This window comes from Ursus americanus, chromosome 15 (genome assembly GCF_024610735.1).
Source record: "Ursus americanus isolate L20-20 chromosome 15, mUrsAme1.1.p, whole genome shotgun sequence".
In the NCBI taxonomy this organism is placed as follows: domain Eukaryota; kingdom Metazoa; phylum Chordata; class Mammalia; order Carnivora; family Ursidae; genus Ursus; species Ursus americanus.
In genome coordinates, this window is record NC_142141.1 from 40282043 (window position 1) to 40306257 (window position 24215).

The 24215-nt window shown below is 36.5% G+C and overlaps 1 protein-coding gene and 1 pseudogene across 3 annotated transcripts in view; one reads left to right on the top strand and one right to left on the bottom strand.

The window, feature by feature from the left end:
• The window catches only part of ZFR (zinc finger RNA binding protein), an 81531-nt gene extending 57567 nt beyond the window's left edge, over window positions 1–23964 (top strand). For 2 of the 3 annotated variants that reach the window (XM_045787195.2, XM_045787196.2), the window contains 4 exons: window positions 329–424; window positions 16934–17045; window positions 17158–17255; window positions 22339–23964. In XM_045787195.2, coding sequence (XP_045643151.1) covers window positions 329–424; window positions 16934–17045; window positions 17158–17255; window positions 22339–22518 — 486 coding nt within the window. In that variant the 3' untranslated portion in view covers window positions 22519–23964. Of the gene's footprint in view, window positions 1–328; window positions 425–16933; window positions 17046–17157; window positions 17256–22338 lie in introns of those variants that run through there. The other variant, XR_006777635.2, reaches the window with a different exon arrangement.
• On the bottom strand, window positions 12884–13280 carry LOC123785452 (large ribosomal subunit protein uL14 pseudogene; annotated as a pseudogene).
• Window positions 23965–24215: the final 251 nt, after the last annotated feature.

Consider the following 24215-nt stretch of genomic DNA (forward strand, 5'->3'; position numbering starts at 1 on the left):
ACTTTTTCTTTTATTTCTAATGTAGGCAGATTTTTTTTTTAAGTTTACTGTTTTAAATGAACACAGGTCAAGGTTCACAGGGGATCAAGAAATATTATTCTTGTATAATCTGTTTACTTTGACCTAAAATACCAGCTTTTAAATACTAACCCTGGCATAAAATACTGCTGTAAATGGCAGCTCATTGAATCCAATTTTAAGTGTGGTTATTTTTGTTTTATTTTTATCTGAGCTTCCATTGAACAGTGGTATTTTAACTTTTTTTCATCAAGGGATATTTTCAGTATTTCTAAGATTAATTCACCTGGGTTTTTGTGTTGCTCTCAAGGCTAGAGCTAATGGTCTGCAGTCCTGTGTGATTATCATACGTATTCTCCGGGACCTCTGTCAACGAGTTCCAACGTGGTCTGATTTTCCAAGCTGGGTGAGTAGTATGTAACTTTATGGTGTGAAAAATAAATATTTAGGAAATGCTTCTGCAGTTTTTATAATATCTTACATTTAATTGTCAACTTTATTTTCATTTCCTAAATGTAGTTTCTTTCCTCTTCTAGTGAGAAATCCTGGGCGTCATAGGGTGTCTATAATTTCCTGAGATTTTACTATTTAAAGAATTGCACTTGATGTTTCTTTTGTATTGTCCTCTCGTTTTTTTTTTTCTTTTGTCATGATGTTTATTTTTTAAGATAACAGCAGTTGTTAATAGGCTTTTACTTATATAAAGGTACAAAGACTAAAAATAAGCTCTTAATCTCCCTATGCAGGGTTCTGTTGACAGTTTTGTTTTTAATAATGTGTAGGGGCACCTGGGGTGGCTCTGTCAGTTAAGCGTTTGACTTGGCCTCGGGTCGTGATCTCAGGATCCTGGGAAGGAGTCCTGTATTGGGCTCCCTGCTGTCTCACTGCCCCTCCCTCTGCTCGTGCGCATTCTCTCAAACTCTCTCTCAAATAAAATCTTTTTTTAAAAAAATGTGTGAAAGTTTAAAATTTTAAGAATTCAGAAATATAGATTGTGAAATAAAATGTGAAGAAGAAAAAGAAATGTGTGAAGTTAGGAAATTCAGAGAATGCAGAAAGGCACCAAAAAGTGAAAGTTTTCTCATTATTTAATGGCAAATTATCTTTTTAACAGTTTGTTGCGATTACTTCCAGGAAAAAAGTACATGTATATACACCATATATGTTCTTATATTTATATATGTACTAGTATACCTTTAATGTTTGAACCCTTTTGGTAACTGAATAGCAAGAATTCAGGTAGAGGAGGGGTTTATTCAAAAATATAATTGAACCTATTGATTTTAGGGTTGGGTTAGTGAGAAGTGAATAGCCAGGTTACTTTAATTCTTTATAATTTTTTTCTGAACACAAGGGTGTTTGTGCTATTTACATTATTTTCATTTCCTTAACAAAATACATTTTGGAGCTCTTTGAGAAGGGCATAGTCAAATCCACCTTATTCTTTGCATTGACTACATGGTATTCCCTTTTTGTGGACATACCATATTTTATTTAACTAGTATCCATTTGATGGGCATTTTGGTTGTTTGCGGTGTTCTGCCATTAAGTCTTCATTATACTATGGTCAAACTTTTGTATTATAATTCATGTAATAAATTGCTAGGGCTAGAATTCCAAGGTCAAAGAATGTGCTAATTATTTATCAGAAAGTTAGATCATTGAAAACATCCAAAAACTGTTGGTTTGATCATTTCCTTCACACCCTCACTAACTCTGTGATATCATCACACTTCTTTTTTTTTTTTTTTTTAAGATTTTTTATTTATTTATTCGACAGAGATAGAGACAGCCAGCGAGAGGGAACACAAGCAGGGGGAGTGGGAGAGGAAGAAGCAGGCTCACAGCGGAGGAGGCTGATGTGGGGCTCGATCCCATAACGCCGGGATCACGCCCTGAGCCGAAGGCAGAGGCCCAACCGCTGTGCCTCCCAGGCGCCCCTATCATCACACTTCTTAACAATATAATAGGGGTGCCTGGGTGGCTCAGTTGTTAAGCATCTGCCTTAGGCTCTGGTCATGATCCCAGAGTCCTGGGATCCAGCCCCTCATCAGGCCCTCTCCCACCCCCCACCCCCACTTGTGCTGCCTCTCTCTGTCTCTCTGTCAAATAGATAAATAAAATCTTTAAAAATAATAATAATAAGTATAAAATGGGGGGCGCCTGGGTGGCTCAGTTGTTAAGCATCGGCCCTCAGCTCAGGGTGTGATCCTGGAGTCCTGGGATCGAGCTCCGCATCGGGCTCCTCTGCTGGGAGCCTGCTTCTCTCGCTGGCTGTCTCTCTCTTTGTCAAATAAATAAAATATTTTTTAAAAAAATAAATAAGTATAAAATGGTGTCTCATTTTTTATTTACATTTCTTTATTTAATGATTACTGGCATTTAGAATTATTTTTCTCTTAACCAGCAGTTCCTTTGTTACACAACATTTTCTTAATTACATTAAATTTTTTTTATAAGAGATTAGTCCTTATCTCTAGCAGAAATGGTGTTTTCCAGCTTTTCGTCTACTTTTTATAGCGAGATCATTTTTGCTGTATCAGAGTTTTTAAATTTTTGTAAATTCTAATCCATTAATCTTTGATGACTTCTGTGTTTTGTGTTCTCCTTATAAAAATCCTCTTATATTTTAGGTTATAAATTAGTTCACACATACTTTCTTCTAAAGCTTTTTTCCCCCATCAAATTGTATTTTCTTCTTTTTTTTTTTTTTATTTAAGATTTTATTTATTTGACAGAGACAGACAGTGAGAGACGGAACACAAGCAGGGGGAGTGGGAGAGGGAGAAGCAAGGCTTCCCGCCAAGCAGGGAGCCCAATGTGGGGCTCGATCCCAGGACCCTGGGATCATAACCTGAGCCGAAGGCAGACGCTTAACGACCGAGCCACCCAGGTGTCCCCAAATTGTATTTTCTACAAGTGCATATATATATATATATTTTTTTTAATACATAATAAAAGCTTTGAGAAGGCTATATTCCAACTTATAATAGGGGTTGTCTCTGAGGAGTCAGAGAAAGGGATGATTATGGTAGAGATCTGTAATGTTTATACCAGGACAAAATATATATACATTACTTGTATAGTTAAAAATAATTTTCAATTAAAAAATATTTTCAAATCATAAATGGATTTAGCTAAATGTTTTTTCAGACCATTTGCCAACTATTCCAGTACCATTTTAATAGTTTATTTAACACTGATATCTGTTCTCCCAACCCCCAGTTTGAAATACCACCATTATCATAAACCTGTGGTTCTCAACCAGGGACAGTTTTGTCCTCCAGGAGACATTTGATAATGTCTGGAGACTCTTTTGGTTATCAAAACTGGTTATCAGTAGCACTGAGGTTGAGAAACCCTGTCCTAGACCAAAGCTCCTTTTTTGTGGGTCCATTCAGCAGTTGTCTTTGATTCTTCAGTCTGTTTTCTTCTGTAGTACTAAACTTAACAATTGAAGTTTCAGAGTTTTAAATTTCTGATTGCCCTTGTCATCACATTCTTCCCTCTCTGTTCTTTGCCCCCCTTTTAAACAAACCATCTTGCACAGAATTTTTTTTTTTTTTTGGCTTTTCTTATATGTTTGTTTTTCCAAATGAACTTGACTACAACTTTGTTCAGTTTCTCCAAAGTTCTTGTGATGTTTTTTTAAGTAGTACTGCATTGAATTAATAGATTCGTTGGGGGGAATTATCACTTCTATACTGTTCTTAGCTGAGAGTATGTGACGTCCTGTTTACTGAAGTTAATTTTATGTACCTGCTTAAATTCGTATATGTTCTATGTAAAGTTTTGGTTTTGGTTGTTTGTAGCTAGGTAGGTATTTTATCTTTTAGAGGCTTTTTTCCCCCTTCACATCTATTTTCTAGTTATTGTTTGTGTATATAAAAGCTATTAACTTTGAATGTTAATTTTGCAACCCCTACCACCTGACTGCATTTCTTTATTTATAATAATTTTTTTCATATTATTCTCTTGTGTTTTCTAATCTTAGAATCATACCTATAAATTATATTTTGCCTTCTTTCTTTTTTTCTAATTTAACTGATACTTCTAGAATAAATAGGAAAAAAAAGAAATAGTACTTTACATGCATGCTGTGTTCCTGATTGTATTGAAAATACTTTTAAGCAAAAAACCAAAAAAATGTTTCTAGGGTGTACAGTGTACTAAGCATGATGGTTAGCCTTTTATTTGAGATACTTCTCTGTCAAGTTAGAATTATCAGTCTTTTCCTAGTTTGCTAAGTAATTTTGAATCAGGAATAGAGGGGTACCTGGCTGGCTCAGTCAGTAGAGCATGTGACTGTTGATCTCAGGGTCGTGAGGTCAAGCCTCAAATTGGGTATGGAGCTTACATTTTTTTTAAAAAAATGTTTTGAGGTTAAAAGAATGAGTCAGGAATGGAAATTGAACTTGATCAGATACTCTTTCAAGGTTTATTGACCTGAACGTATAGTTTTTTCCTTTCAACCTGTTCAGTATTGTTCATTGTACAAATAGATTCCTCATACTGAACTATCTTTGCATTCCAAGGGTGATTCTCATATGTGAGAATAATATTAACTATTTTGCTGATAGTCTCTTTAGGAATTTTCTTGGTGACATAAAGTTTTATAGTTTTATTTTTGTCCTCTTTTTCAGATTTAGAATCATAATGCACTAGCTCTCTAAAAACAGTTTGAAAGCTTTTGTTCTGTATCTAAATTCCGAAACACTTCTAGTAGGATCAAACTACTGTCATTTGATGACATTATTTCCCAATCTCTGTTAATAAAGTGGGTAGCATTTTCTCAGTTTTTTCTTTTGTGATTAGTCTAATTTTTATCTCTCCTTTAATTTTGGCAACTTGTATTCTAGAAAATTGGACCAATTCAGCTAGATATTCAGATTTTTGTATGATAGAATTTTGCTTTTGGGGCTCTTGGGGGGGTTGTTTTTTTGGGGTTTTTTGCTTTTTTTGTTTGGGTCTTTTGTTTTTATTTTTCTTTTTAGGTTTTTGGGCGGGGGGTGTTAAGATAGATAGATAGATAGATTTATTTATTTATTTATTTATTTTAGAGAAAGTGCACACATGAGTGGGTGAGAGGGAGAGGGAGAATCTTAAGCAGACTCGTCCCACCACCCCACCCCAATGCGGGGCTCGATCCCACGACTCTGAGATGACCTGAGCCGAAATCAAGAGCCAAAGGCTTAACCAACTGAGCCGCCCAGGTTGCCCCTCTCAGGGTTTTTTAAATACTTACAGGATCTTTACTATTATTTTGTCTGTTTTTAATTCTTAATTTGATTTAGACTAGCCAGCGGTAGTAGTTGCTGTATAGGAGCAAAATGACAAATGGGTGTTTCATTATTTACATGTGGTCAGAATTCACTAAATTCTTGATATATTTTAATATAAAAATGTGTTAAGCATTATCTAACTTCAAATTTTTTTAATGTTTAAAAATATATGCACTATTACACATCATCATTCTACTTTCTGCTTCCTTCAACTTCAGTTCCCTACATGTATGTGCCCTTGAGGCTGTTACTGTTGTACTAAGTCCAAGATACAGTACTTTAGAGAATGGACTCTCAGGCCGTTCTTTCTAGGCCACTCTTGGGAGTCTGAAGGTTCATCACTGTAGATGCCCCTGCCCTACAACTTTATTTTTCCTCTTTATCAGAGGGAGACATGAACTTCAGACACCCCTTTGAGGATGCAGAGCTTTATGAATTGAGTGGAAAAGAGAGGAAAAGTAGAAGGAATTAGAAGAGCATAGGCCATAGCAGGGTAATGATAGGAGAGTCAGATAGTACAAATGAAGCTGGTGGTTGATCTTTTAAACGGTGTTGTACATAAAGTACACCAGCTGTTTGATTATTTAAGACACATCAGAATGTTAATATTTTGACTTTTTAAAAATGCTCCTAGTATTGTCTTCTTTAGGCAGTGGCTTACTTTTCATGTTATTTTTTCCTTTCCCCAGAGAATCAGCTCCGTGAATTTATCTGCCAGATCTACCATTTTCCTATTTATTCCTAATTTCGTTTTCCTTGAGTTTATTGTTCTTTTACAAACTCCTTGAGTTGGATACTTCTTTCATTCACTCTTTAATTCCAGTATCGTTAACATGCAGTGTAGTATTAGTTTCAGATGTACAATATAGTGATTTAACAGTTCCGTACATCACCCAGTGCTCATCGAGACAGGTACACTCTTGGTTTGTTTTTTGGTTTTTGTGGGATTTATTTATTTATTTATTTTGGAGAGAGAGTGCACATACACAGGGGGAGAGATGGAGGGAGAGAGAATCAGAAGCAGACTCCCTGCTGAGCATAGAGCCCAGTGCAGGGCTGTATCCCATGAGCTGAGATCATGACCTGAGCCAAAATCCCAAGTCAGACGTTTAACTGAATGAGCCACTCACACACCCCCTTTGGGGGAATTTTGAAATTCTGTGTGATTGAAGGTGGGTTGCTTTTGTTTCTGTAAATAATTTCTAGTCTTACAGCATTGTAATCTGATAAATGTATTCTATTTACAATTTTTAGAATTTGAAGTCTCTATTGTTTAATTTGTACAGTTTTTATGATCTATGGGCACCTTAAAGAGGTGTTCTCGAGAACACAACATAATACCTCTTAGTTCAGTTTAGTCGTTTTGTTCATATCTTCTGTATTTTTTCCTTATATAATTTTTGTGTACTTCATCCATCCATGGATTGATGAAAGTGAATTAAAATCTGCTATTTCTATTATGTTTCCATTTCTGTTCTATTTCCTATAGTTTGTGCTTTACTGTTTTGTTGCAGTGATAATTTTGGACATAAACAATACAGTTACGTCTTCATTGTGAATTTGAACCTTTGCCATTTTAAAGGGTCCCCTGAGTTAATAAGCCTTGTCCATTGATTAATATTGAAATTCTAGCTTTCTTGTCATGAGCATTTGTCTGGTATGAGTATGGTATGTTTCCTTTGTTTTCTTCTGTGCTTTACCATAATTCTTCTTATTTCCTTTTCTTAATTCTTTTTGTGTGTGAATGTTTTTTCCTTGTGACAGTTAGTTGTTGCCTTTCTAGTTTTATATGACGTTCTCATTCATCTGTTAACAGTTTTATATAGTATCTGTCAACTCTCACCTAAAAAAAGTTGAGAAAATTTTCGTTTATATTTCTGCCCCTTCCCCCAGTCCTCCTTTGGGTTTCTTGTTATGTAATTCTTTCATTTGTTCCCTAAATTTTTTTAATGTATTTAAACCTGTTTCTTGATTAACTTATGTTAATATATGCTGATTCCACTAGAAAACTGAGCCATTTACACACTTAGGCTTTTTAAACCTTAAAAGTGTAAAAATAACTACCTTCTGTATTCATATTCTGATTGTTTAATGTTCTGTATATTAAAATGGTTCGATACAAACCACTAGGTCTCATACTGGGGCTTTTCCTTTTCGTTTCCTGATTGTATATTATAATCAAATAGCTTTTACCAAAAGGTGTTTAAGTTTTTTGAAATTCTGTCATGTTTGAGAAGCTTTGCCAGTTGCCATTACTTTAATGAGAAATACATTGTTAGTTCACAGTTTTCCCCCCTCTCCATTTTTAGTTTCACCTCACTGTCTTTCAGTATTGTGTGTTAGTAAGTCTAAGTTCAGCCTAGTTTTTTGGTCCTGACTTCCTTTTACAGGCCATTGAAAGAATTCTTTCTTTACCTTTGCATATCATTAACTTTAACCAAATTATGTCTTGGAATGTGTTGTACAGTATCAGCATTTTATTGAAATCTTTGTCCTTTTATCCTGCAGATTTGATTTTTCTTTCAGTTAGGGGAGAAAACAATCTTCCATTATGTCTAATTGATAGGATTCTCTATTTTAGGGACACCGTTACCCTTATGTTGGATTGCTTTTGTCCTGCATATCTTTTATCTTTATAATTGTTTTTTTTTTTTTTTAAGATTTGTTAATTTATTTGAGAGAGAGCGTGTGTAGGGTGGGAGGGGGAGAGGGAGAGAGAGTCTTAAGCAGTCTTCCCCCTGAGTGTGGAGCCCAGCATGGGGCTTTATCTCACAATCCTGATACCAGGACATGAGCCAAAATGAAGAGTTGGCTGCTTAAGTTGACTGTGCCACCATGACACCCCTGTAATTGCTTTAAGTCTTGTCTTCTTTCCTCTTGTGTCTCTTGTGATTATTTCTTTGACAGTAACTTGCTTTTCAGCTATGTCCTAGTGTTCTTCGCTATTTATAATTCATTTATTCTCTGATAATATTATTTTATTTTTCAGCGTGCATTACTAGCTCTGTAATCTTCCTTTTGAGTTTTTGATTTTATTGGGTTTTTTTGTTCATCAAGTTCTCTTATAACTCAGAATATTAGCAGATTGATTATATCTTTATTAGCTTAAACTAAGATCCTTCCAGAACAGGTTTTTTAATTTATTTTTTAATAGACATTATTTTTTTAGAGCAGTTTTTGGATCTTCTACTCTCACACATGCACACCCTCCCTATCAACATTCCTCCCTAGAGAGGTACATTTGTTACAACCCAGGGAACATAGATCACACATCATTATCGCTCAAAGTCCGTAGAGAATAGATTTTTCATCTCTATTTTTCATGGTATGTTCCACCCAAATATAGAGATAACATGCCTGGTTTGTTTTTGTTTTTTCATCTCATTAGTTGTCAGTTCCATTACAAAATCATCTTTTTGTACTCTGACATCCAAACAAGAATTGTCTTTGAACCTCTCCATGCCTTTTTAAATAGCTCTCCTTTTTCTTCCCCCGTGAGCTCTGCTTTGAGGCTCAAACAAAAGATATATGGATTTGCTGCATCCAGCCTTGTTGCAGACTTAGGCAGTGCTCTCTACAACGTCTTGATTGAATGTGCTGTGCTACTCTATGAGGTAGATTCCATTGGCACACCTTTGTGCTTTGGTTTCAAACCCAGTGTGGGCACCTAGAGCCTTTGCCTATGCAGAATCTGCTCGCTCGCTCTATTTTTTTTTCCCCCTTCTTCCTATTCATCGTCCCCTTTTAGGAACAACTTCATTTCCCTGAGCCAACAGTGTTTTGAGTATGTGAAGCCACTTTGGGACACTTCTGTTGACAGTTCACAGCCATTCTTCATAATACATTTTCCCTACTGCTTCCTTCTTGGGCAGATCTTACCTTTTCTTTTACCTACATATTAGCCAAATGTCTGTTTAGAGATATTAGATGTGGATAATTAGGATTCTTTTGTTCTTCTCTTCCTCCCTTCTGCAAGAGTCTTCAGGATGGTGAATTCTTTTCTTTTCCTTTCTCTGGTAAGGAAGGGGGTGTATGAGGGATTTTTACATTTAGGAAATTACTTTTTCTGCGACTGACTTCAGTATGTCTTGTTCTATCTACCTCTCTTAGTTGGGAAGTTATTGCTCAAATTTTTTGGATCTTTTTTTTTTTCACTCAACTGCCAGCGCTACCCCCATCTTCTCTCTAGAGAACCAAGTTAGGAGCTCCATGGAGAGAGTTTCCCAAGGCAGTCAGTTCCTTGGAAAGATTCTTTCACTGACCTTTTCTTCTGTTTTTGGTTAAAACTGTTACATTTTTGCTTTGGTGTGTTGTAACATATTTATTAATTATGTGTTGGAGCAAGAGATCGTGAAATTAGGCTTTATACTGTCACCTTAGGCAGAGATAAAATTTGTTTTTTAAAGATTTTATTTATTTGAGAGAGAGCAAAAGAACACAAGGTGGGGGCGGGGATCAGACTCCCCATTGAGCAAGGAGCCTGATGCGGGGCATGATCCCAGAACTCCAGGATCATGATCTGAGCCAAAGGCAGACACTTCACCATCTGAGCCACCTAGGCACCCCAAGAGTAGTGTTTCTTGATTTTCATAAAAGAAATGTGAAATTCTTAATGAACTTTATTATTTTCAGTTTTATTTAGCATTCAGATTATTTACCTTGAATAAATAAGTAACAGTGCCTACTTTTAGGCTTTCCTTCACCACTGCAGTTGAGTACTGAAAATGGTACTCTGCCCTCAAATTAGTTCTCTTGTCCTGAACCCATGGTAATGAAGTAAAGAAAATACAGGTAGAGTTCTTGTCAGGTTGGTCTGATATCAGAATTTCTATGTAGTATCTAAACTTCCTTTGGAATGTTATACCTGCTATAATTCACAAAGGATGTATATTTAATTTTTTAATGTTTATTATATGTTTTATTTCTGAACAGTGTAGATTAGGGTAAGGAATATTTTACAGAAAAGAATGATCTATAGCATCGATGAACCTCCAAAACAGTACATTAAGTGAAAAAAGCCAGACACAAAAGATCACATTATATGGTTGCATTTGTATGAAATATCCATAATAAACAAAGTCATACAGAATGCGAATTGGTGGGTTGCCAGAGACTTGAGGGAAAGAGGTTATAGAAGAAACTACTTAATGGGTTAAGGCGTTTTACTCTGAAATTATGGCAATGTTTTGAATTAGATAAGAGGTGGTCATTGTACAACGTAGTGAATGTACTGAATGCCACTGAATTATTCATTTTAAAGTACTTAGTTTTATATTATGTGAATTTTACCTTTTTAAAAAAACCACTATGTCAGGGGCGCCTGGGTGGCACAGTGGTTAAGCGTCTGCCTTCGGCTCAGGGCGTGATCCCGGCGTTATGGGATCGAGCCCCACATCAGGCTCCTCTGCTATGAGCCTGCTTCTTCTCTCCCACTCCCCCTGCTTGTGTTCCCTCTCTCGCTGGCTGTCTCTATCTCTGTCAAATAAATAAATAAAAATCTTTAAAAAAAAGAACTATGTCAAATGTAAAAGGACAGTTCTCAAAGAAGAGGCTGAGAGAACTGCGTAATTCTACTTTGTGCTCAAATAGCTGTTGAAATATGTGATTCAGTGTTTCTTTCTACATATTTCGTGGGGTTTTTTTTGTTGTTGTTTTTAAGAATATAAGTAATTTAGATTTTAATGGTGGTAGCTTGTAGTAAGAGAGCTACTGTCACTTATTTTTTCTTTTTTTTCTTTTCTTTTGGTGGTAATCTCTACCCGACATGGGGCTCGAACTCAAGACTCTGAGATTAAGAGTTGCATACTCTACTGACTGAGCCAGCCTTCCCCCCCCCTACCAAATCCCCCAGTCTGTCACTTTTAGAACCAGTGAAGAGTTTTTAAATGATAGGACACTGACATTTAGGGCAAAGAACTAACCATTCTCTTAGCTTGCAAAAGAATCCACACATTATACTTGAAGTGTATCATCTTGTTCACTTTAGCTTAAAAATAATATATGTGCAACACTTAGCTACCCCCAACAGAAACCATCTACTTAAAAGGTACACGCACTCCTGAATCACCAAAAGTTGTAAAAATCTTTTTCCCACAAGACGTGACGGTTTTTACCAAGAATTATTGAGTATGAAATAAGGTGCTATGCGTAAATATCCTACACATGGACTTAGGAATGGAAGTCTGTCATGCATGTATCAGTATTAACCCACATCAGCTGGAATGTAGAAATGTTTTTTGTGTATACAGTTGCTTATTGTAATGGAATTCATAAGATCCTGTGTTATTAATATAAACACCTTCATCTGTAAAGTAGGAATAATAGTCATATCTATCCCCAAAAGGTGATTGTGATGATTTAAACTAGTTAATGTGAGAATTTACAACAGTGCTTAGTATATAATAAGCACTCAGTAAATATTAGCTGTAATGAAGGGGATAATTACTATTATTTTTATTATTTAACCAGACTTCCTAGTGTTAGATATCTTTTGTGCTTTCATTAAAAAAAAAAAAATTGATTGCTTGGAGAGAGAGAGCATGTGAGTGAGTAGGAGTGGGGGGAGGGGCAGAGCAGACTCCCAGCTGAGCCGGAAGCCTGATGCCAAGCTCAGTCCCCGGGCCCTGGGATCATGACCTTAGCTGAAGGCAGATGCTTAACCAACTGAGCCACCCAGGTGCCCCTTTTTGTGCTTTCATTAAGTATAATAGCCCCATTGTAAATTTTTGAATTTGTCACTTGTATACTAAAAAAGGTTTTACCTGTTTACACTGCCACCAAATGAAAGTATTTGTGTTACCACAATCTCATAATGTTTTTTAGTCAGTGGGGCATGGGAATCTTGATCTCGAGTAGTGAGTTCAAGCTCCACGTTGGGAGAGATTACTTAAAAACTAAAATCTAAAAAAAAATTTTTAAAAACTAATACACAAGGAAACTAGTTATTGGTCTGGATCACCCATTGATAAAGGATATTTATTGAAATACAGTTGTTTTTTTAAAAAACAAAAATAGATTTTAAATCAGACCCGAGTTCAAATCCCAGCCTGATTTTTACATTTTAGCTGTATAACTTTGGACAGCCTGTTTAACTTGTTTCCCCAACTCCCTAATCTTAAAATTAGGGTATAATAGGATCTAGATATGAGAATTAAATGAAATCATGCACGGGCGCCTGGGTGGCTCAGTCATTAAGCATCTGCCTTCAACTCAGGTCATGATCCCAGGGTCCTGGGATTGAGCCCCACATTGGGCTCCCTGATCAGCGGGAAGCCTGTTTTGCTTCTCCCTCTCCCACTCCTCTTGCTTGTGTTCCGTCTCTCGCTGTCTCTCTCTCTCAAATAAATAAAATCTTTTTAAAAAAATTTTAATTAAAATAAATAAATGAAATCATGCATTTAAAGTGCTTAGCATGTTGCTCCACATAGTAAGCATTATTACTACTACTAGAGGTGGGAAGGAAAAATAGGCTACATGAGTGGTGGGGTAGGGAGGGCACAAATAATTTTTATTTATTTATCTATCTATCTATCTATCTATCTATCTATCTATCTATCTATCTATCTATCAAATACACCAAAGAATCATGCAGTCCTACCAGCATTGAATTAAATCCTGGGCCACAAGTCTGTACACCCTTTTGCAGCTGGTCCTGTGATAGCAGAACCTTTCATTTTGCCTTTATTGTTTACTATGACTCCTGCATTATCTTCAACTTAGAGATACACACCATCTTTTCTCCTGTATGACTTTCATTATTGAATCACCACTGCTCCATGTACTTTCTTTCTGAGCTGTGGTTTGTCTGTCTTCACTGTGGCTGTCACCGTCTCACCCACATCAGAGGCAGAAAGTCTGTTCAGTCATCCCTAGGTCCTCTTCATGGGCCCCTACACAGATTTTTGGTTCCCATGTTACCAGCACAGTTGATCATGGCTCCTACCAGAAGACCCAGGAAATGTGGAATTTCACACCAGAGGACCCACCATGTAGTCATTTCAACATCTTGAATGCTGGAGAGGGACCCATGAGTGGTTTTTAAAGCAAATACTACAATCTTAGATTTCAAATAATTTAATATGGAGAGCTTTTCTCTCTAACATAAGCTACCAAGATCTTTTATAGTACAATCTAAATATTATTTCTCTGATTCAATTGTGTTCATCTTTAATGTTGTCCTTTTACTTTGCATACATTTCAGAGCTTATAAACTGTGTGTATTCTAGTTTTGTTGCTTTCCTAACTTACATCTGCTTGGCAAACAGCTATGTTCTGTAGAAAATCAGTATTTTTAAATTGCTCACTCATTGCAGATGATCTCAGAAGGCAGATAGTGGACTTAGTTTTATTGTGGGTATTGCTATGTTGACTTTCAGTTTTCCATAAATTATTTCTTTCTTGGTTTTTAGTTTCTACCTTTATATGCAACTATAAATCATAAATTCTCATTTTTTTTGGAGCACCTGGGTGGTTCAGGAAGGAGCCTGCTTTCTCCCTCTCCCTCTGCTGTTCCCCCTGCTTGTGCTCTCTCTGTCAAATAAATGAAATTATCTTTAAAAAATAAAAAATAAGTTTCGTTTCTTAAGATCAGTTAGCGGATTTTGTTAAAGCTTTGAATTACTGGGAAAACATCTGTATCTGGACATACCAAGATTAGAGCTGATTATTTAATACTTAATTTTCTCTTAACATTCTCTAACAGTACTTAGTAAAAGTTTGAGATACAGTTGACCCTTAAACAATGCAGGGGTTTAGGGGTACCAATCCCCACACAGTTCAATATTCATGTATAACTTTTGACTCCCCAAAAAGTTAACTACTTATAGCCTGCTTTTTACTGGAAGCCTTACCAATAACACAATTAATATATTTTAAATGTTATATGTATTATATCCTGTATTATTATTTTTTCCTAAGAGGGGGGAGGAGCGGGCAGAGGAAGAGAGAGAATCTTAAGCAGGCTCCACACCTAGTGCAGAGCCCATCATGGGGCTCAGTTTCATAACCCTGAGATCATGACCTGAACTGAAATCAAGGCAGATGTTTAACCAACTGAGCCACCCAGGCACCTATATCCTGTATTCTTATAGTAATACCTTTTTCTTAAATTCTTCTGATATCTCAAGGCTGTGTGGTTCATCTGTCTTTTCAAATTGTCACAGATGTGCAGAGAATTTTTTGATACATTTATTGAAAAAAATCCACATGTAAGTAGACCCATACAGGTCAAACCCATGTTATTCAAGGGTCGACTATATTTATGAAAGTTGCATATTTTATGATTCATTTTGTATTTTAAGCATAGCATCAATAATTTTGATAATTCTTACCCTTAATTTCTCTTATGAGCAGTATTATTTTCAGAAGTGTTTTGTTTCCTAAGCATATAATTATTGAGTATTTTCTATATGTTGGCCACTTACACTAGTCACAGGAGCTCAAAATAAATGACATTGATCTTATCCTTAAGGATTTCACAGTCTGTTAGACATCTTAAAATAATACTTGGTTTGTCTAAAAAAGGAGAGATATTCGTTATACATTCATAGAATTATCTGAGTAACTGAAGTTGATTCCTTAAAATACTAAAAATTTTTAAATTAAAATCCTTTTAAAAAAAAAAAAAGAACATCTCCCTGTATTCTTCTACTGAATAAACTGAACTATCTTAATTTTTTTCATTGTGATTTATATTTTTTCATTTTTGTTTTCAATCTCATGCTGCTCAGGTTATCATTTTTTGTAGTTGTTAATGTGTACTGTCTCTTTAAATTTCCTTCTCTTACAATTTATTCCTGATTTGCTTAGAATTGCAATCTCCACATAACTTTTTAGAGTTGTTCCTATTTAAAAGATCTGCGAGATAAGCTTGGGGTGAATAGGTGGATACATCCATAAGCTTCTTAGGTACACAACTAAAAATGGGTTCTCACTAAGATATTTTCAGCTTTGTTACCATTTTTAGGACTTTATTGTAGTTCCAATATATTCAGTTTATTTGAATGTTATATTGGTGGTCATATTTTAAAATTTCAGTAAAAACTATGACATGGGTGAACCTTCAACATTATGCTGAGTGAAGGAAGTCAAATGCAAAAAGCCACATTTTATATAGTTCCATTTGTAAGAAATGTCCAGAATAGGCAAGTCTGTAGAAATAAAGTGGTTTTGTGGTTGCCATTGGTTGCCAGGGGTTGGAGGAAAGGGTGGATGGGGAATGATTGCTAGGAGTATAGACTTTCTTTGGGGTGGTGAAAATATTCTGGAATTAGCTAGTGATTATGGTTGAACAACTTTCTAAGTATACTAAAAACCACTGAATTGTACACTTTAAAAGAATGGTTCTTGTGTGAATTACATCTCAAGTTTTAAAATCTAAATGAAAGCAATTTTTTCTAATAAGAGACTGTTCAGAACACTTCCTGGATGGCTTCTTTCTAAGTCTATACTTTTACTTTTGTCTTTTATTGATTGGTTTAGATTTTGAGTCTCTCAAATGTAATTTACAGTGAAAGCATAATTTATATTTTCCTTAGGGATAATAGAAGTCCATTTGTGCGTTAAGTGAAAATTTAGATAATACACATTGTTTGTAAAGAAAGAACAAGTTGTCTTTACTTGGGATATTGACCTGCTCTAACTGTAGGGGGTTTTTTTTATTTTGTTTTAAAGATTTTATCTATTCACTTAGAGAACACAAAGGGAGAGTGAAAGGGAGAAGCAGACTCCCCGGTGAGTGAGCAGAGAGCCTGATGCGGGGCTCAATCCCAGTACCCTGAGATCATGCCCTGAGCCAAAGGCAGACACTTAACCTACTGAGCCACCCAGACACCCCTAACTGTAGGTTTAAAGAACGAACATGTGACCTCTAAATATGTAAAGAATTTTAAGGACTGGGACTCCTGGGTGACTCGGTTGGTTGTGTCTGCCTTCAGCTCAGCTCATGATCCCAGGGGCCTGGGGTCAAGTCCTGCATCAGGCTCCTTGCTCAGCAGGGAGCCCGCTTCTCCCTCTGCCTGCCATTCTCCCCGCTTGTGCTCTCTCCCTCTCTCTCTCTCACACACAATAAATAAAATCTTTTAAAAAAAAAAAAAAAGAATTTTAAGGACTGAAGTGCCTGGGTGGCTCAGTCACTTGGGTGTCTGCCTTCGGCTCAGTTGTGATCCCTCAGATCTAGCCCCAAGTCGGGCTCCCTGCTCAACAGGGAGTCTGCTTCTCCCTCTCCCACTGCCCCTCTCCCCTCTTGTGCGTGCTCTCTCTCAGATAAATAAAATATTTGGGGGAAGAAAAGAATTTTAAGGACTGTCATTTTAATAGGAAAGACCAGCAATAATTAAAACTAAAAATCAAAAACACTGTTACTCTGTTTTACATTTTTCTTCATTAAGCATAAATTACATTATCTTTTTTAAATGTAAGTTATGTATTGCCTCTTGAGTTTTGTTTTCATTACTTGTTTTATTTCATTTTGATTTTTTTTTGTGATTCATTTTCTGGTTTCGTGATCTGTGTAATGTTTTCAGTCTTTTAAAATTTTTAATAACCAACTTCATAAGTAATTTGGCATTCTGGTGTTTGAGTGATTCCTTTGTTCTATAAGCTGTTAAACACGTCTTTTATGTTTTTATTTTTAGGCTATGGAGTTACTAGTAGAGAAAGCAATCAGTAGTGCTTCTAGTCCTCAGAGCCCTGGAGATGCACTGAGAAGAGTTTTTGAGTGCATTTCTTCAGGGATTATTCTTAAAGGTAAATTTTGCTTTGTTCTTAATGTTTGTGTGTTTGATAGTTGAATAAAAGCTCTTTCTTTTACAAATGGTTAATGCTAATGCCTTTTTCTCCATATATTGATTGCTTGTAGGTAGTCCTGGACTTCTGGATCCTTGTGAGAAGGATCCATTCGATACCTTGGCAACAATGACTGACCAACAGCGTGAAGACATCACATCCAGTGCACAGGTACCAATGTGTTCTAATCCCAGAGCTTTGTTGTTGGCTCGCTGCCCTTAAAGTTTTGGTTTTTTATAGTTGTCCTTTAAAAGAAGTTACTGTATAGGGGCACCTGGGTGGCTCAGTCGTTAAGCGTCTGCCTTCGGCTCAGGGCGTGATCCCAGGGTCCTGGGATCGAGCCCCACATCAGGCTCCCTGCTGAGGGCCTGCTTCTTCCTCTCCTACTCCCCCTGCTTGTGTTCCTTCTCTTGCTGGCTGTCTCTATGTCAAATAAATAAATAAAATCTTTAAATGAATGAATGAATGAATGAAGTTACTATATAGTACTTATTTCTATTCTTCTTTAGTAAGTAAGCCCTTGGAGGGGATATAATTTAAACTAGATTTCAGTAAAATAATCTTAGATTCTATTAGTTTAACTATAATGTGTATGTCTTAAGTGTATTGTATTATATGAAAATAGAACTGTATTTTCGGTGTCTTATTAAATCTGAGTATTAGGTTATATATCATAATCAGTATGGGAACTGTTTATGTACTCTGGTTGTAAGAAGTGATACGCTGTGTGGTTTATGGTAATTATTGTTATAATTTAGTCTCTCCTGCCACTGGAAAGGCTCCTAATGTAGTTAATTAAAAGCGTGGGCTCAGGGCACCTGGGTGGCTCAGTTGGTTAAGTGTCGGACTGGTGATTTTAGCTCAGGTCATGATCTCATGGATTGCAGGATCCAGCCCTGTGTTAGGCTCTGCATTCAGTGGAGAGTCTGCTTGAGTTTCTCTCCCTCTGTGCCCCTCTACCACCACCACCACCCCCCACTCCATGAGAGCTTGCACGTGCATTCTCCCTCTCACATAAATAAAATCTTTGAGGGTGGGAGGGTGGGCTCTAGAGTCAAGACTCCCTGGGTTTGAATACCAGCTGTGTCATCTCATCTATAAAACAGGGATAAAAGTAGTATCCTGTCTCAAGCAGGATTATTGGGAGGAGTAAATGAGTTAATTTGTCAGTAGTATCTGGGAAATGGAAGAATCTTAATAAATGTTAGCTATTACCATCATTATCAGTTAAGAATTTTATTGGAAAAAGATTAATGGAAGAGGGGGCGCCTGGGTGGCTCAGTCGTTGAGCGTCTGCCTTAGGCTCAGGGTGTGATCCTGGTGTTATGGGATCGAGCCCCACATCAGGCTCCTCCACTGAGAGCCTGCTTCTTCCTCTCCCACTCCCCCTGCTTGTGTTCCCTCTCTCTCTGGCGTGCGTGCTCGCTCTCTCTCTCTCTCTGTCAAATAAATAAATAAATCTTAAAAATATATATAAATAAAAATAAATAAAATCTTAAAAAAAAAGATTAATGGAAAAGATACGTGAACCTAATAAATGAATGAAAAAAAACAGTCTAAAAACTACTATAGCTTTCCTTTTTTTATTCCAAAAATGTACTAAGGGGAAAAAAGAAAACTAGCAGTGAACAGTAATAATTTCACTCTAAGACATTAAGTTATTGGACTTAAAGTTCTTGATTTGTTATCTCTTCTGGCAACGATAATTTGGAAGATGTCAAGATAAAAATAAATTTTTATGTCAAAAGTATATTAAGGGATAACTTATATGATTACTAATTCAGGTGTTTTGGACAAGTTTTGTTTGTATTTCTTTAGGTTACCCTAAGTGGCTTGCTTTCTTCCTTGGTGCTTAAAGGAGGAATTATTTGTAAATTCTAAGAGAAAGGAAATTTAGGGTTAGGAGCAGGGCATTCGAAAACTAATAGAATTCACATTTGAAAGGCATTTTTTTTTAACGTCACCTTGAAGAAAGTGGTCTGGCTTTAGGAGGTAGTGACAAATGTCCTTGTTAAAAGTGAAGGAGTTGGCGCCTGGGTGGCACAGCAGTTAAGCGTCTGCCTTTGGCTCAGGGCGTGATCCCGGCATTATGGGATCGAGTCCCACATCAGGCTCCTCCACTATGAGCCTGCTTCTTCCTCTCCCACTCCCCCTGCCTGTGTTCCCTCTCTCGCTGGCTGTCTCTATCTCTGTCGAATAAAATAAATAAAATCTTTTAAAAAAATAAAAAATAAAAAAAAATAAAAGTGAAGGAGTTAAAGAAAGTGAAGGAGTTAACTGCATTATTCCATTTATGTAATATTCATGAAATAACATAGAGATGGAGAACAGTAGTGGTTCCTAGAAGTTCGGGATGAGGGTAGGGATTGTTAACGGTAGCTAAAAAGGGAGTCTTGTGGTGATGGTACAGTTTAATATCTTGATTGCGATGTGGCTATGGAAGGCTACACATACGACAAAATCGCATTAAAGCTAAAGACACACAGAAGTGCATATATAACTGGTAAAATCTGAATAAGCTCTATGAATTATACCCATGTCGATTTCAGTTTATTTCTTGGTGACCTGTAGCACCCATGTTAATAATTTTCTTCTTTCCTTTGTCTCTGTCTATTCTTCTCTCCCCGCCCCCCATAATGCTTATCTTTATTTTTCTGTATTTCTGTAGTCTTATTCTTCAGTGATCTTTTCAAGATGCTTCTGCAAGATAAAGCCTTGGTCATTTATCCAGATCCCTTCCCTTAGGTGTAAACCCTCCCCTTCTTCGGTGTTATTTTAAAATTCCAAGATGCCTTTGAGAATTATTCCAGTGTCAGTCCTCAAATTGTGTTTGCTGCTAAATAATTGCCAATTATGTGGCAGAATTCTCTCTTGTTAAATGTTATAAATACATACAAACCACATGCAGAACAAGAGGTTATAGGATGCTCACCCTAGCCTCAGATCCTTAATTTTACTTACTGGTGTATTCCTTCATTTAGAAACTCCTAGTGTTAAAATAGGCTGATGATTAGCAGCAATATCCCTGTGGTAGAACTGTATTAGTATTCATTATTGTATACCAGGTGTCTTTGGATATTTTCCATGAATACGGAAGAAAACATTATTCTGTTTATCTTTTCTAAATCTCTCAATAAAGAATTAGTATTCTATAATGATAAATATTCCTTTTTCTCACTTCAGAAAGTTAACAGCCTTATAGCTTAAATGAGGTAGAGAAGCACCCAGTACTCGTGAAAATCTGGAATTACAGACTAAATAGAATGCTATATCAAGTCCTTAACACAGATGATTTGGAGACTTTGAGGATTTCAAAAGCCAACATATGAGGCAAAGTTCTAAGGAATTGGAATCGTATAATTGAGGAAAGTTCTAAAATAGTAAATTCTCACACAGATAATTGTAACAAACAACTAAATCTCAGCTGAAGAAAATAATTAGGTATTAAAAGTAGTCTCAGGGCACCTAGGTGCTTCAGTCAGTTAAATGTCCGGCTCTTGATTTCCTCTCAGGTCCTGATCTCAGTGTCGTGAGATCAAACCCCACGTTGGGCTCCATCATGGACATGGAGCCTGCTTAAGATTCGCTCTTTCCAGGGCGCCTTGGTGGGTCAGTCGGTTGGGCACCTGCCTTCTGCTCAGGTCATGGTCCCAGGGTCCTGGAATCAAGCCCCGAGTTGGACTCCCTACTCAGCAGGGAGCCTGCTTCTCCCTCTCCCACTCCCCCTGCTTGGGTTCCCTCTCTCACTGTCTCTGTCTCTCAAATAAATGAATAGAATCTTTAAGAAAAAAGAAAAAAAAAGATTTGCTCTCCCTTACACTCGGTCCCCCCGCCCTCCTCCCTCTGACGCACACACTCGCTCTCTCAAAAAAAAAAAAAATAGGGGCGCCTGGGTGGCTCAGTCGGTTAGGCCTCTACCTTTAGCTTAGGTCATGATCCCAGGGTCCTAGGAGCGAGCACTGCGTCATGCTCCCTGCTCAGCGGGGAGCCTGTTTCTCTCTCTCCACCCCCCTTTGTGCTGTCTCTTGCTCTTTCTCTCAAATAAATAAAATCTTTTTTTAAAAAATAGTCTCAATAGCAGCCACTTTGTTAAGTGAAAGAAGCCAGACACAGAAAGCCATGTGTTATATGAAATGTCCACAGTGTGCAAATCTTGTAGAAATAGAAAAGTAGATTCGTGGTTATCATGACGTAAGGGTGGAGGGGTTGAGGAATGACTAACATTGGGTCATGGGGTTGTGGGGGTGGAGGTGTGTGAAAATGTCGAAATTAGAGAGTGGTTATGGTTCCACAACTTTAACTTTGTAAGTATACTAAAAAACACTGAATTGTACACTTTAAAAGGGTGACTCTTAGAATATGTTAATTATATCTCAAAAAATAATCTAAACATTTACATTGAAGGTTATAACCATATAGTGAAATTTGCCATATAATCAAACAACTACATCTCCTTGAATTAATTTGAGGAATAGATTATGTCTTATGAAATCTTGTGACATTGATGCCTAACACATACCTGCACAAACATAACCATGTAGTGAAAATTTTCTTTTTAGTTCATGAAGTCACAAGTTGAAGAAATGTGACCCTTTTTTGTAAACCTGGGGAAGTGTGTGTGCGTGTGTGCATATGTGCAGCCTATACACATGGGCATCCACAGGAAAAATGGGGAAATACATGAGTAGAAACCAAAGAGGGATTTACTCAATGAGATTTACATTCCTTTTGCTGTGTATTGTTTGAATTTCATTTTTTTAAATGAACATAATGCTGAATTTTTTTAAAGATTTCTTTCTTAACTTATGTCTTTTTTTTTTTTTTTTCTTTTTTGAGAGAGAGAGAGAGGGAGAGAATGCAAGTGCTTGCGAGCAGGGCAGGGAGGGGTAGAGGGAGCAGGAGAGAGAGAATCTTCAGCAGGCTCCATGCCCAGTGCAGAGCCTGAGTTGGGGCTTGATCTCATGACCCTGAGATCATGACTTGAGCAGAAACCAGGAGTCAGACACTTAACTGACTGAGCCACCCAGGCACCTCTTAATTTATGTTTTAAAAAGCAAAACAGCATGCATACAGAAAAGCCTGAAAATGTAAACGCTAGAACATATGGAGTGTTTCGGTTGTGAGACTTAAAATTATTCAAGGTGTTTATTTCATTAAATATGCTTTTTTATACTGTTATATGGAACTATAAACCTAGTTAATTAATATTTTGGTTCTTAAAATTAACTCTGAATTCTGGCTCTTTTTGTTGCAGTTTGCATTGAGACTCCTTGCATTCCGCCAGATACACAAAGTTCTAGGCATGGATCCATTACCCCAAATGAGCCAACGTTTTAACATCCACAACAACAGGAAACGAAGAAGGGATAGCGATGGAGTTGATGGATTTGAAGCTGAGGGGAAAAAAGACAAAAAAGATTATGATAACTTTTAAAAAGTTCCTGTAAATCTGCAGTGTTAAAGACAACAGGTGCCCATTTGTTGGTTGTTTTTCATTCATAATAATGTCTACTTTGAAAAATTTATCAAGAATTTAAAGAATTTCATGGAAGAACCAAGTTTTTCTGTGACGTTAATATCTTAATGTACAGTGTTAGGTATTATATGAATGGAAAGACACCCAAAAAAAAAAAAATTGTGCTCCAGCTAGGGGAAAAACAATGCTTAAGATGTTTTCCCCATTATTTTGGTTTTATTTACTGGTTGCCCTAGCGCCCCCTATTTTTGTGTCTTTTATTAAGTAGTCTTATTAAATCTTTACTGTATTTAATGCAGTATTTGTGCTTCAGTTGCTATGTGTATTTTGATATTTTTATTTAGGAGTTTTGTTTGCTCTTTGACACTAGTTGTTACTTTGTGTTATAGATGATATCTTTCACCCCTTCTTAATATTTTACAGCAGTACGTTTTTTTGTAACGTGAAACTGCAGAATTTTTTCCTTTTGTTTTGTTATTCTGTATGTGATGGATTACAACACAAAAAGTTATCCTGCCATTTAAGTGCTCAGAACTGAATGTTTCTGCAGATCTTGTGGCATTTGTCTCTAGTGTGATATATAAAGGTGTAATTAAGACAGATTTCTGTTAATCTAATCAAGTTTGCTGTTAGTTGTGCATTAGCAGTATAAAAGCTAATATATACTATATGGTCTTGCAACAGTTTTAAAGCCTCTGCATAATTGATAATAAAAATGCATGACATTTTTGTTTTTAATAGACTTTTAAAATTATAATTTTAGGTTTGACACGTAGATCTTTGTACAGTTGACTTTTTGACATAGCAAGGCCAAAAATAACTTTCTGAATATTTTTTTCTTCTGCATAAGTGGAAAGGGCATTTTTCATATATAAGTGGGCTAACCAATATTTTCAAAAGAACTTTATCATTGTGCAACTAACAACAGTAACTAGCCCTTAATTATGATGACAGTTCCTTATTGGTGTGTGTGAGATTACTCTAGCAAACTATTACAGTATAACACAGTTGAATGATTCCTCCCCCCTGCCCTCATACCCCGTCACCCAGATAATTTACAGTTCTCTTAACAGTGAGGTTGATAAAGTATTACTGGTAAAAAATTAAGGTTATCTAAGGAAAAAAAACCCAGAAAATTATTTGGTGTGGCCATCTTACATGCTTATGTGTCCTACAAAAAGCTAAATATTCTAGCAGTGGTGTAATGAGAAGTTACATCTTACTGTTGATGTATGTATGCTCTGGTACACAGATGTCATTTTGTTGTCACAGCACTACAGTGAAATACACAAATAAAAACTTAAATTCACATAATGACTTAAATGTATTATATGTTAGAATTGACTCATAAATTGCTTTTGCTTTGAAATGACTTATGCTTCAGTAAAACCATGTTCAAGTTTATTGGGTACTTACATCTTGTTATTCCTGACAACTGCTTGTTGCCTCAGCACATAATTTCCAGAAAAATCTATAATTCAGTAGCACATTGGCTCAGTGTCTTTCTGGAGTTAGAATCTTTCCCTGGACCCTTAGAAGACCAGGAAACTGTAGGAGACAACCACTGGAGAACTGGAAAAGGAGACTTGGGCTTTTCTCCCAAGTATGTCACATACTATCTATGTAACATGGGCAAGCCTTTTTCACCCCCACCC